General features: G+C 49.4%; 4 protein-coding genes across 4 annotated transcripts; 1 reads left to right on the plus strand and 3 right to left on the minus strand.

Annotated features, from left to right (window-relative positions):
• Positions 1–576: 576 nt before the first annotated feature.
• Positions 577–2167, minus strand: BDV38DRAFT_271159 (transferase family protein; the record flags this gene model as incomplete). The annotated part of the gene is made up of 2 exons (XM_032057267.1): positions 577–599; positions 745–2167. 2 exons carry the CDS (start codon positions 2165–2167, stop codon positions 577–579), a joined length of 1446 nt encoding a protein of 481 aa, XP_031913627.1.
• Positions 2168–4360: 2193 nt separating this feature from the next.
• BDV38DRAFT_271160 (TauD/TfdA family dioxygenase) lies at positions 4361–5685 on the plus strand (the record flags this gene model as incomplete). The annotated part of the gene is made up of 4 exons (XM_032057268.1): positions 4361–4636; positions 4691–4956; positions 5009–5269; positions 5322–5685. 4 exons carry the CDS (start codon positions 4361–4363, stop codon positions 5683–5685), a joined length of 1167 nt encoding a protein of 388 aa, XP_031913628.1.
• A 79-nt stretch (positions 5686–5764) lies between these two features.
• BDV38DRAFT_292772 (anaphase promoting complex subunit 2) lies at positions 5765–8515 on the minus strand (the record flags this gene model as incomplete). Its single annotated transcript, XM_032062088.1, has 2 exons — positions 5765–8111; positions 8174–8515. 2 exons carry the CDS (start codon positions 8513–8515, stop codon positions 5844–5846), a joined length of 2610 nt encoding a protein of 869 aa, XP_031913629.1. The 3' UTR covers positions 5765–5843.
• Positions 8516–9440: 925 nt separating this feature from the next.
• On the minus strand, positions 9441–12213 carry BDV38DRAFT_271162 (sugar porter family MFS transporter; the record flags this gene model as incomplete). The annotated part of the gene is made up of 6 exons (XM_032057269.1): positions 9441–9683; positions 9738–9814; positions 9871–10216; positions 10276–10748; positions 10811–11318; positions 12199–12213. The coding sequence occupies 6 exons, from the start codon at positions 12211–12213 to the stop codon at positions 9441–9443; spliced, it is 1662 nt and encodes a 553-aa protein (XP_031913630.1).
• Positions 12214–13256: the final 1043 nt, after the last annotated feature.

The following is a 13256-nucleotide window of genomic DNA, read 5'->3' on the forward strand; positions in this document are numbered from 1 at the left end:
TCTATATCATCTCTAAATTAGGGCCTAGAGTAGTTTGGTCTAACAATTTGCTAAGTTCCGATGTCTTTCTGCGCATGCCGGCTGAATATTTCTTTCTCAGTCTCACCGAACTAATCTGGTTCAGTAGATATCTTGGCTGCTTAGGGCTCGGAAACAACTCTCGATGTGCATGAGACGGAAGGCAGTAGTCGGTCCTCACTGTATATAGTTCGACAACATTCCATATCTTATATATAATTAATCTTTACTCTAAGCTCTAATCATCTAATACTGTACGAATTCACCGAATTCAGAACTCATCATACACAGTCCTCATCGAATTTGAGACACTAAAATTACTTTGGATTACTCTAACTCTTTGTCTCAATACTCTCCAAGTACTCAAGAAGTGCTTAGTGTGTATGCTTCTACTTTCTTTTTCTATACTCCGGATTAATTACTGAGCAAAAATGCAGTCCTGGGCTAGTCCAAGGGAAAGTTGCAAAGTTTCCTACACAAGAACTTGTTTACAAATGCTGGCCTAATCTTAGTCCCGGATATCTTCTACAGTACTGCATCCATGGATATTCATTTAACTCAAATCATAACTGTCATTATATCTGTACATGATATACTACCTAATCTACTTCTACTCATTTCTCATACGAAACCTCTTCTCCAACACCCTTCCCACTACCTCAGCATCCAAATAAACCGCCAAATCCACTCCCCCATCCTCCGCCCCGGCATCCATCACCTGTATACATCCATCCATCTTCGGCATGATCGCATGTACATATCTCGGTTTCCGACCGCGTCCATCGAAATCCACCTCATACATCCCTAACCGCAACCACGACGTGATCAGCGTATGCTTCTGCCCTATAAACCCCTGCCACAAGCGCTGCGGCGCAACCTCCAGCCCCGCATCATATAGCATCGCACCTAGCTTATCAGGTGTGAATTGCTGTATCGTTTCTCGAATGCGAGATGCATTCTCACCAACGCTAGACCTACATACCTCTTCACCAGAAGCGCAGGCATGCGTGATGAAGATCGGTGACCCAATGAAGGTACCCGGGAGGGGTGGTGAGACGCGGGTGCGAGCGCCTAGGCTGAGATTCAGATAGACTTGGTCCGAGGACTGGTCGTATCCGCGGGCTTGATTGATGAGGGACCAGATGTGGGCGAGGAGGGCGTCTAAGCGGGAGATGGGGGGGCCATGATTGGGTCCGAGTTGGGTGCGGGCCAGTTGGCGGAGGTGGTCGAGCTCGGTGCCTGTGAAATGGATCTGGGTGTAGCTGACTGGCTTTGAGAAGTCCCAGGTGGCCCAGGGGGCTGGGGTGGATGGGGAGAGGGTGGTGTTGGTGAGGTATTCCGGGGAGGGTTTGGAGTTCTCGGTGTTTGGGATCATGATAGGTGGGTAGTCTGGGTCGGATGCTTTCCACCAGTCGTAGCGGTGGAGGGGGAGATTGCGGGCTGTTGTGATGAGAGATTGATCGGGGGTTTTGGTGTTGATGTCGCCACTGGCTTTGGAATCGAGCGTTGATGGCTCAAAGACCGGGTCCTCCATGAGTGGGACTGAATTGGAATAGCCGTGGAGGATGCGACAGGCTGCTGCCCACTGTTGCACGAAGACCATTAGGGCTTGCGCGTCTGCTAGGCAATGGGCCATTTTAATTCCGATAGCGTACCCTCCCCCCTCGAACAGAGTGATTTGTATCGTCATGGCGGGGAGGCCTTCGTAGTCGCGGAGATTGCCAAGGGCTAACCGGGTTTGGGAGAGGAAAGTGTTTTGCGTAAAAGCATCCCCGACCCAAAACCCATTGCTGGCACGTTCGGAAGCTGTTGGAGCAAAACTGGTGATAGATTGAGCAAGTCGCACGACAGACCATTCTACACCTGGATCAGACGCCGTGTTGTATGTGATCATGGGCCGGTGGGTTCGGCCTGGCTGAAATGGGACCCATTGCAATTGGCCGGCCCATTGGGGAAAATGATCTAGTGCTTGGATCAGAGAAGCTTGGAGGTTGTGTAGAAACGTTTTTTCATCCGAAGGGAAATCATCGAAGAGCCAAATTGCGCCGGTGGGGGCAAACCGAACGACGGTGGCATCGAGAATGGAGAGTGGAATAGATGTCGGCTGGTGGGTATGAGACGCGGGGAACAGTCGTGTCGGTGAATCCATGATTGTTGATGATCTTAATTGTACTGATGCCAATGGTTCTCAATAGCGGCTGCTGTCTCTTCTTTTATCTCCCCAAACCCGGCGGACCCGCGGCTCGGATCTGAAGCTAGACTTCATTGGTATCATGATTGGGGATGATCCGAAATGACGAGAAATGAGTCATCCCCAAGGAACGAGACGACGCAACAACTTCCAACGAATAAAGCACAATTCTAGCCATATCTGTATATTAAAAATAGATTGAATGATCGATTCAGGCTTCAGATCTGGTTGAAGTGTCACTGCACCAGGTGGGGGAAGTTGCGCTAAGTCTTGACTCGACGGGAATTCGCGATTCGCGACAGTTAATAACTGGATTGGGAATTAATCTAGTAAGTCGAGTAAGAAATACTTTTAGATCACACGCTAATTTATAAACTTTCCATAGTTCCTATTATCCTGGCCCTTCTTCGTAAAGTTAATAGATTTCCGTCGTTCACTGTTGAGCAGTACTGACGTTAGGGCTTTGGTGTTCACGTATCCAGCAATACATGCCCCCTGGTCATATCATAGCTGACAGAGTCCCATATAAAATACTAGGGTTACGTCATCTGAAATTAATACCCCAAGGCCATACATTAATCTTCTGAACATATTCTATCTTCCTTCTAGCCTACCTAAGACCCTTCGTACATACTACTAGTACATCTCTTTTGCTATCTCGATTGTCAACATTATTAGTATACCACAATCATTCATATACTTTTCACCCACTTGCTTTTCAAGAGGGAAAAAAAAAAAAAAAAAAACCTTCGCGAGCCTTGGGAAATATCCAGGCATCGATAGCAAGAGGAGAAGCTTCAGGAAGACGAGTATCCCGAGGCTGTTGACAAAAGGATCGTGGTCGGGGACACAATGGCGGTAAAAGAGTTTTATCAGACTACAAAGAGGAAACAGCAGGATTCAAACACAGCGAGGCTAGCGAGGGCCAATTGGGCGACCTGCAAGATCAAGAAGAACCCGATGGTGACATGACTGATCATGAAGCTGTCTTCACTTACATATGCAAAGCAATTGAAGAAGAGGACAATGCTCTTTTTGGTCACAGATGAGATCAAATGCTTGTCTCTTTCGCTGTGTTAGAAATGAAGAATTGAAAATAGGTTACATTACATATAAATTTGTATGGGAAGATTTAGTCCGCCGTAGGTTAGGGCATTGGTGCTCACGTATCCAACAATTATAAATAGAGAGGGGTAGACGTTATTAGCGAATAGTACAAAGTAACTATACAATATAAAGATACCAGGGCTGTGCTAATTTATATTAATATCTACAAGGCTAGAACATCAGTTCCGAATCTTCCAAACCCATTCTATCTTCCTTCTAGCTTGGTACAGTGGTATAGTAATGCCTCTCCTCTACGATATCGACTGTCAGCATTAGTATTAGTATACGGAGTACACAATCATGCATCACACCTTTTATCTTTTTTAAAAAATAGATCTATACATAATCTCAACTGTAGTAAAAATCCCAATTAATAACAGAAACAAAAGATCAAAGATAAAAAAATATCAAAAAAACATTCACAAGCTCATCTGCCCCAACCTCACTACTAAAACCACCACCCAGAAAGACCCAAAGACACCCAACCAGGAACAAAAACTGACAAACACCGAATGCAACCCAACCCCAACACATGAGAACAAATAAGAAATTCCATAACTCAAAAACTAGACCAGGTATACCTAGTAGTCCACGTACCTGGACCTATTGAAGCACCAGAGCCGATTTTCCGACAAGCCAAGCAGAAGATCCGCATCACAACATCCGGGGCCATTGATTGCGCCATCCGCTCCCCAATCACGGCACTTGTTCATCGGCGCCAACGTCCTATAGGAGGTTTCAACTTGTCCAGCACGCCATGTGATCCACCTCTTGCATGGTCGGATTCTGCATGGAAAGGTTACGTTACTTATCGGGATAACTTTGTATGCGAGATTATCTTGGGGAGGAGGGGTAAAGGAACTTGCATGGAGGGGTGAGGGGGGGAAGTATATAAGGGGGGTCGGTGGTACGTGTTAGTTATAGGAAGCGTATAGGGTTTCCAATCAATCAATTGAGAATTATCAGTGCATTGGTTTGGGATTGTTACTTCTTTTTTTATTTGTATTAGTTTTCCCCGCGATTCAATTGAAGTGAAATACAAATATGGCCGCCCTTACCCAAGCTCCTGTTGCTATTCCCCTTGATGTCTTTCCCGATGGCTTGAAGACTACCGGCCAGCATGCGCCGCTGTACGATCATATTAAGACCTTTGAGCAATTCCCCAAGGAAATCTCCGGTCCGACCGTTTGGAAGGCCGAGGAGTATCGCGATGCGCCGGAGAAGTGGACTCATCGGTTTACGCCTGAGGAGATCACCGAATTGAGTGCGACCGCGGATCAATTCCTGGCGAACAAGATTCCCTTGACTGGTATTTCTAAGGTGGGTTTGGGGATTATCATACATGCTACAGTACATCGGGCTGATCCTGTATAGAGCAACTTCCCCCTTCCGAACCTCTCCAAGCGCCTCGTTGAACTGCGTGCGGACCTCATCGATGGCAAGGGCTTCATTCTCTTCAAGGGTTTCCCCGTCCAGGAATGGGGTAACCACAAGTGTGCCGTCGCATATATGGGTCTGGGCACGTACCTGGGTTACTTTGTTAGTCAGAACAGCCGTGGCCATGTCTTGGGTCATGTGAAGGATCTAGGTGAGGATCCGACCCAGATTGATTCCGTGCGCATCTACCGGACCAATGCCAGGTATGTTAGGCTTCCATGTGCTGGTAGGGATGGCGGTGCTGACAGAGAGCAGACAATTCTTCCACGCTGACGACTCGGATATCGTCGGTCTGTTGTGCATTGCCCGTGCACTCGAAGGAGGCGAGTCCGACATTGTTTCTTCCCACCATGTATACAACACCCTCGCCAAGGAGCGTCCAGACGTCCTTAAGACTCTCACAGAGCCCATCTGGTACTTCGACCGCAAGGGCGAGACCAGCAAAGGACAGGAGGAGTACATTCGCACCAGCGTGATGTACCTTGAGCGGGGCGAAAACGCCCGGGTTTACACCAAGTATGCTCTCCCCTTGTCCTTCTCCCACTGTAACTGATGCTAACGGGCGCAGGTGGGATCCGTATTACGTCCGCTCTCTTTCCCGCTTCTCCGAAGCAGGCATCGTCCCTCCTCTCTCCGCCGCCCAGGTCGAGGCTCTGGAAGTCCTCGAGGCAACCTGCAACCGCTTGTCACTGCACATGATTCTGGAGGTCGGCGACATCCAATTCCTGGCCAACTCGCATGTTCTGCACGCACGCACCGCGTACACTGATCATGCGCCTCCAACCCCTCGCAGACATCTGATGCGTCTGTGGTTGGCGACGCCCGAGCACGAAGGTGGCTGGAAGCTGCCCTTCTGGGATAGTAACGAGAAAAAGAGGGGTGGCATTCAGGTCGACGATCAGGCTCCAGTAGCCCCGTTGGATGCGGAGTAATTCCGTCCTTGGGTTACATGCCAATGATGTTTGATGTGTGTTGTTTTAACGTAATGTCTGTGCGCTTTAGCCTTGCGATTTGTTTAGCTCAATACCATGTTTAATTAGTAACAACCATTAATCTATACATCATTAGTCATAAGTCGTGTACAATCGAATTATTGGACGATCTTGTAGTTGCCTCCGCTGATGATCTCGAGCTTTCCCTTGGCCACCATCCCCGCCAGAAACTCCCGCAGTTCTTCGTTGCTGAACGGAAATCCGCCCGGTACGGCGATCTTCAACATCATCACAATACGTTGCAGCGGCATTGCGCCTTGGTTGGTCAACATTCCCATGATAAACTGCCAGTACAGATTCATCTTCTCCATCGCCGCCGCCTCTGCAGATTCCTTCGCTGCTGCGGCCGCTGCTGCTTCGGCGGCGGCTGCCGTGTCCTCCGATGCATCGCCTGCATTATCGTCCGCGCCTGATACGCCAGTACCTCCGACAGCCTCGTCCTCTTCATTCGGTAGAACCTCCAGCACACGGAAGGTATCTCGCTGCACCTCGGCCAGAATGCGTTTGCTGACCCAGAACAAACATGCGCTGCGCACCAAAGCCACCGACATGTCTAGTTCCTCCGCCAATTCATTGGCGGTTCTGCTAACGGAATCACCGGACGGCGAGTTGAACGCATAGATGACGGTCGCCTGCCACGTAGATACTTCGTCCACAAACACTCGGTCCTCGAGATCCAGCTCGACCGTGACTTGTCCCAAGCCATTCAGCCAGGTGAGCTTCCGAGACTGTTTGAGCGACGCGAATCCTGCCGCATAACGCTGCTGCAATTCTGCAATCTCCTCGGGTACGTGGAAATCCTGCTCTTGGATCTCGGGCCAGAAAAAGTGGGACAAGATCTTGGCATGCAGCTCGGGGATGTCTTCATTGTCCGAGCTAGGCGTAGATGCTGCAGGTTTTCTGGTCAGGTCCTGGTCATTTCTCACAACCGCATCGACTCGCCGCGAATCGAAGATATCCCGCATCATGACCTCGCAAGCCTGCAGAGCATTATCACCAAAGCGAAGCTTGAGAAGTTCCAGCACCGACATCTCCTGATCAAAGTCCGTCCGCTTCTGGAGCAGCCGGTCTGCAAGCATTCTCTGCATTTCTTTCACAAAGGCCTCCTTCGAATCGAACAAACTGATTAAGCTACCAATGACGTCCGAAGTCTTCGATTTCCGATAGTCGGGCGCAGCGTCGACCGGATCAGGTATCCAGTTCATATCATCCCAATCCAGCTCTCCTCTGTCACTCCTCATGGAATTTTGGTGCGCCTTGGTCAATTCTGCGGATAGTTCAGCCAATGTGTCTCCAGAACTAGTCTGATCATGGGCATCGGCAGGATCGGCCATAAGACCCCCGACAATAACCTTCACGGTATCAGGTCGATCTCGAAGATACCTGCGAATGGGCCGAGCGATTCGATCCAGAAGGACACCCTTCGGGTCTAACAGGTTGAACGCGCGGATAATCGATATATAGACCTGCAATATCTCAACAGTTGAAGCGCCCGGGTGCAGAAGACGATGGTCCAACACAGCAGAGAAAGAGTGCGTCACCTGGAATCGTCCTGCTGGGTATGCCGTGAAATGACGCAAATCCTCAATCGCACCACTGCTCGCCGGCCACTCGACTATTATATCAAACAGTTCCCCAGTTCGAAGTGCGCCCAGTCGAGAGAGGCCAACTTCCTGCCACTTCTCCACGTCGCTGAGCTTCACGTCCAGACGGTCAGCCTCTCTGGTTCCAGACTCGGGGACATTGATGATGGATAAGACCTGCACAGCCAATCGAGCATAGACATTTTCTATCCAGTGCCGAAGGTGTTGTGAGACTTTCGACGGCCCCTCCCACTGCCCTGAGTACGCAGCCCTGATAAACTCCGTCATCATGGTGTTCATCACACTGGCGAAGACCTTCTGAGCTCTGACACCACCCAGCCCAACAAGCTCAAGGTCATTGAAGAGCGACAGTAATCGTTCACGAGCAGTAGTAACACGCGTATCCTCGCCTTCGGTCATCATCTGCATCCGAACCTCTGCAGAGGACTCGTCCCGCCAATCTCGATATGAAACGGAGTGCCGTTGGTCGATCTCCATGCTATCCTCATCATCTTCAACAGCCTCATCCTCCAGCGTAACAATCCCCAGTATCGTAACAGCATGTGTCATCAATTCTCTCGTAAGCAATGGCGAGACACGCTGCCAAGGTAGAGTGTAAGCGATCATCAAGTGAAAGCCCCGCCGCCGCTGGACAAAGACCTTTTCCTGCTCCACAGCACCCAGCAGTGGGAGGAGGTACTCCATCAGTGGCGCAAAGTAAATCTTCCGTATCAACTGCAGACAATAAACGATTTTCCGTAGCCCATTCGGCTGGTCCAGCAGCTAGATACAGTATTCTCTCTTAGCAAAGTCATCATCCCGCACACATCCAAGGAAATACCCACCTTCACAAGCCCAGCCTTGAAATTCTTATAAAAGTGCCTCCGCATCTCACTCCCATACCATTCAAATATACTCCATTCCTCTCGATCCGCAACCCCCTTATCCGCCGCCAAATAGGCCAACGCATCATTCACCTCCCTCCCAGGCGACTTAGGCACATAATCTTCAATACCGCGGAATCCCTGGTCCGGAATTGATAAGAATTTCGTCGCTGCCAACCATGCCCGATCCCACGTCGCTTGCTCCGGGTCTCGGGACTTTGTTTTGGGTTTCGGATCGTCAAGCTGAACGGGTGGGAATACAGACGCGAATATACGTCGCCGGTTCGGTTCTGTAGTGGCCATGTCGTTTCCTCCGCCCCTCACTTTTTAAGGCATTGCCGTTGTTTGTCGATAAATGGGCTTGTTTGGCTTCCTTCAATTTGCTACTTTTCGCGCCTGCGTTCACGCGTTGATGACTCAGCGGGGTAGATCTTATCGATAAGGGAGTCCACTAGCCTTGTTTAGGTAAGAGCTAAGCTGCTCCAAGTGTCTGTAGAATAGAAGCACTTACCCTAAGTGCAACTGGGTTTTACATTTTAGGAGAGAATAACAGAATACTCGAAAATAGCAATTATCTTACTTTAATATCTAGATATACAATTTTTGTAACACGCGAAATAGTCCCACAGCAATTTATGGTTATTCCCGCCGTTGAGCTTCTTATTACCCTCGATATATATAATTTGGTGGAGTGATTACCGCACAAATGAGAATATAAACCAACATACCTATACCAGATCTTAATATATATGACGGCCCTCTCGAACATGGCAAGAAGTGAATTGTGAAGTTGGTCGCCTATTTTCCACGGCCTCTTCATAGCATCCTTCATATAATTTACCACGTTAAGTCACCGAATCATTAACTATATTGTGACCTGATAACTGGAGTAAATCGCCTAATGTTGACTCTTAATCTTTTGGACGACGTGATATGGATATTGATAGGCTGTACCAAGCATCTTTGAGTCAGGATGAGCATAGAAACTCTGCCACCGGCAAATCCATATCCCATTAGAGCTCAAGATACATTTCTGGCAAATAGTCACTACAATAGACACAATAATCCATAAATCATTAGCTCGTTAAAGGCCTATCTACAAAACATCTGATATACAATAATATGAATCGAAGTGAAAGGCCCACCTGGGACCCAACATGTCAAAGTCAACATCGAGCGGAGATTCCAACACACAAGGACTCAAAATTCGAGTCTTAAAAACTCAAGTTCAAGCTTCCATTGCGTATCTCTCCGCCTCAGCTCGAAGCAGCTCCACCTCGATAGCATGACGGCGAGCCTCTTCAGCTTCGCTTGAATTATCCTTAAACACATGGTCCATCTGCTCGAGTGTCCGTCCCTTGGTTTCAGGGACGAAGAAGAACGTCCAGACGAATGCGAGGAGACAAAATACTGCGAAGAATGTGTAGGCGCCGAATCCTGTGTTTTGCACTAGGGGTGGAGTGATAAGACCCTGGATGTTATTGTTAGTATGTTACCCTGATTGGGTCCAGTGGCGGATACTTACAATAATGAAGTTGTTGAGCCAGTTGGAGCATGTCGAGAGCGCAACACCCTTGGCACGGAGGGATGATGGGAATACCTCTATAAATCGGTTAAAAGATGGTTTTCTTTTTGGTGGGGAAACAGCGTAAACTCACCAGAAGGCATAGCCCAGCCTACTGGACCCCAGCTGGCGCCGAACGCAATCATATACACCAACAGCAAAGCGACGCAAGCCCAACCCTGCGACCGGTGTGCGGGCCAGTTGTCCCAGTATAGACCGACGAGGACTGCGATGATCACATGGCTGATTGTCATCAACAATGCACCAGAGAGCAGTAGGGATCGTCGACCCAAGGTGTCCATGGTCCAAATGGTGGTGATAACGCCAACTAATTGTGTGACGTTGAGGATTCCGGACATTAAAAGCTGCATGTCGTAGTCTAAGCCCATGGTCTCGAATAGAGTGGGAGAGTAGTAGATCAACGCATTGATGCCGACAAACTACAGTTTGAAAATTAGTCCTAGAGGTTGTAAAGGAGGAGCGAGGTTTGGGTACTAACCTGTTGGAAAAACATGAGTCCAACACCGATATGAGTTCTCTTCCAGCAACCGGGCTTGAAACAATCCGCCCAGGAGGCCATCTCGAGAAGGAAAGCGTCCTTGAGTCCACCCCCCTGGAGATTAGGGTGCTTTTCGGCATTCATTTCTTGGTGGAAGCGAACTTCTGCCTGGATGTCCAGGAATTCCTGACGTACACGCTTATCGGTAGTAGGCAGCCGCCTCAATTTCGCGAGACTCTGGAGCGCTTCCTCATACCGGTCCTTAGAAGCTAGCCATCTGGGGGAGAATGGGAGAATCATGACACCTCCAATGAGAACAAAGCCAGGAACCATTTGCAGCAGGAAGGGAAGTCTCCAGGACCACTCTCCAGCCATGAATCTGGTACCGTAGGTGATCCAATAAGCGATCACGATTCCGAGGACAATACAGAATTCTTCCAGCACCAAGAGAGTACCTCGACACTCGGGAGGACCTAAGATGAGTACAGATTAGCACCGCGCTCCCTTTGACTTAGGATCCATGTTCTGGACATACTGATTTCAGAAATATACAATGGGGCAACCATCGACAGCATACCAATACCCACACCTCCGATCAACCGCGCCACTGTCAACATCGCGTAGTCAACTGCACCGGTTTGGAGCGCGGAGCCAATGGTAAAAATAATGACCGCAACGATGATAGAGTAACGTCTTGAGATCTTATCCGCAATCCAACCCTGGTTTAGAGCTCCCAACAAGGCACCTAACTCGATCATTGCTGTCATCAAACCCTTCCAGAAACCCGAACCCGATGAGTCAGGGGACACTTCAGGGAATCGCTCCAGGAATTGGTCCATGACTAGGATGACTGACACGACGCCCTGATCGTAACCGAACAGCAGACCTCCGAGGGTCGAACAAGCAGCACACATCAAGACGAATGGGTTGGCAACTAGACCCGCAAGGCCTGGAGGACCATAGGGTTCCCTATCATTCAGGATGTCCTCTGCATGGTGAGAGAATCCCTGGATATCGGACTTCCCATCCAGGGTGTCCTTCGTCTGCACAGGTTCGTCGGACGACGCCATGCCTACCGGCTATAGGAAAGGGAGGTAGGTGTGGAATGAGTATATAGAAGTATGGGTAGGCAATGGCAGGGATTTGACCCGGTGAAGTGTACAATTCACTTTACTGTAACGCAAGAGAGGACGGGAAAACCAGGAGCTACTGTATGACTTATATAGATAACATGGTAGGGTTACCCACCCATACCAACTGGAGACCCAGGAGCCAACCAGGGATTAAACAAAGTGAAAAGCCGAGCTGCAGTCCTGATTCGCAGGACGGCCGGATAGCTTCTAGATCCATGAGACAGAAAAGCAAAGAAAAAAATAACCCTACCCCGTCTTAGCTGTCTGGATTGATGGTCGATCCGCCGGATGGCCGAATAGGAAGCGGTTACGAGAGTGGGCCGTCGATTGGAGAGCCTGGACAGACTTGGGCTAAACTACATTTAGAAAGTTCCCGGGAAGCTTTTGGGGAGACTTTGATAGTGGGCCTGCATGGTTGGAAGCCACTAGAAATTCAATCACAGTTGGCAGACATGGAGATAGAAGAGGATAGAAAACCATTGTCGGCCCTAGAATCGTTGTTCGAGTATCCCCTCGAACATCGATCATGTAGAACTTTCTACATGAGTTTGTGCAGGGCAGAGGTCATGTTTGCAGTCGGATAAGCTGTTTAACCCTCCCTTCTTTGATACGACCGTCCCGTGATACTACGCTGGGCACGTGCCGAAGACCGGCCTTCAACCGGTTTAGGTAAACAGCAAATCACGAGCACCGCGAAAGGAATCTTCCGCGAGCATGTCCAGAATCCCCTCCTCCTCCACCGCAACGTGGAATATGCGCCGACATGGATCCTCCCGGTAGCTAGTGAAACCCAAGACGAGGACATGCAGCGTATAGGAGTCGCCAAATTTGTTCAAGATGTCATCATTCACGGCCAGGAGGAGAAACCCATGGGGTCCGATCGTCCCTTTCGTGGGGGTCACCAATGTAGACCTCGGGATCTTATCAAATCATGGCAGGCGGCTTACTACGGGGTTGCGGGGGAAAGGATTGGCGGGTGATCGTGTTTAGAGTTGCATTGCGAGACGGCAACTGAATGAGGGCCTTTCGAAAGCCGACCGGATGTTCTCCGTATACGCCCTTTTACTATGGATGGTAACACGACGTACTTAGGGCAAAGGTTGATTTATTCTAGGCTGAGGAGCAAGCATAGGCATCAATGCGTATAGGGAGAATAGGGAAACCGAGAATTCCCGAGCTGCTCTTCAAGGTAGCCGAAAAATTGGAACTCCCACCAAAGAGCTAGAAACACGAATCAATCTTTTGGGTGCCCGAGTCGGAAGAATCGAATCATTTGGCCTTATCATGAGATTTGTCGATGTTTCGTATCACATCGATCACGGGTGATGCCTGAAGATGACCGGACGTGGAATAGCGTCCGGATCATCCTACCTGACGGCCTGACTGCCTGAGGTTTGTTGTTTGTTCTGCCCCTCTGTTGGTATGACGTGCCTTTTCTCCTTCTTCTTCGCTTCTTCGTTTTCTTTTCCCTTACAAAACCTCCAACTTCGCCAACAATAATTAATATCCATACGTGATTTTACTTACCGTCTTTCCTCCTCCACCCTCTAGTCAGTAATCCCCACGGGGAAGGACCATAGATTTTTAACTCAGGCCTAGCTTCCCCCCTGCACAAACTTGGGGCTGGCTCCAGTTTTCCGGACTTGACCTTCTCCACACCTCGCATTTCAAAGGCCGACCGCTCAGCTTCGGTTACCCGCCGACTTTTCGGAGACCCAAGCGTCCTCAACGTCGTCGCTTCTTTTCACCCAACCCAGACTGTGCCTTGATTCAGCGTGTCCGACTTGGAACCTGGTCTGTGAAACCCGTCCCAGCTTGGCAGATGGCATCCCGACCCGGACCGCGCGT

This window comes from Aspergillus pseudotamarii (genome assembly GCF_009193445.1).
Source record: "Aspergillus pseudotamarii strain CBS 117625 unplaced genomic scaffold BDV38scaffold_26, whole genome shotgun sequence".
In the NCBI taxonomy this organism is placed as follows: Eukaryota; Fungi; Ascomycota; class Eurotiomycetes; order Eurotiales; family Aspergillaceae; genus Aspergillus; species Aspergillus pseudotamarii.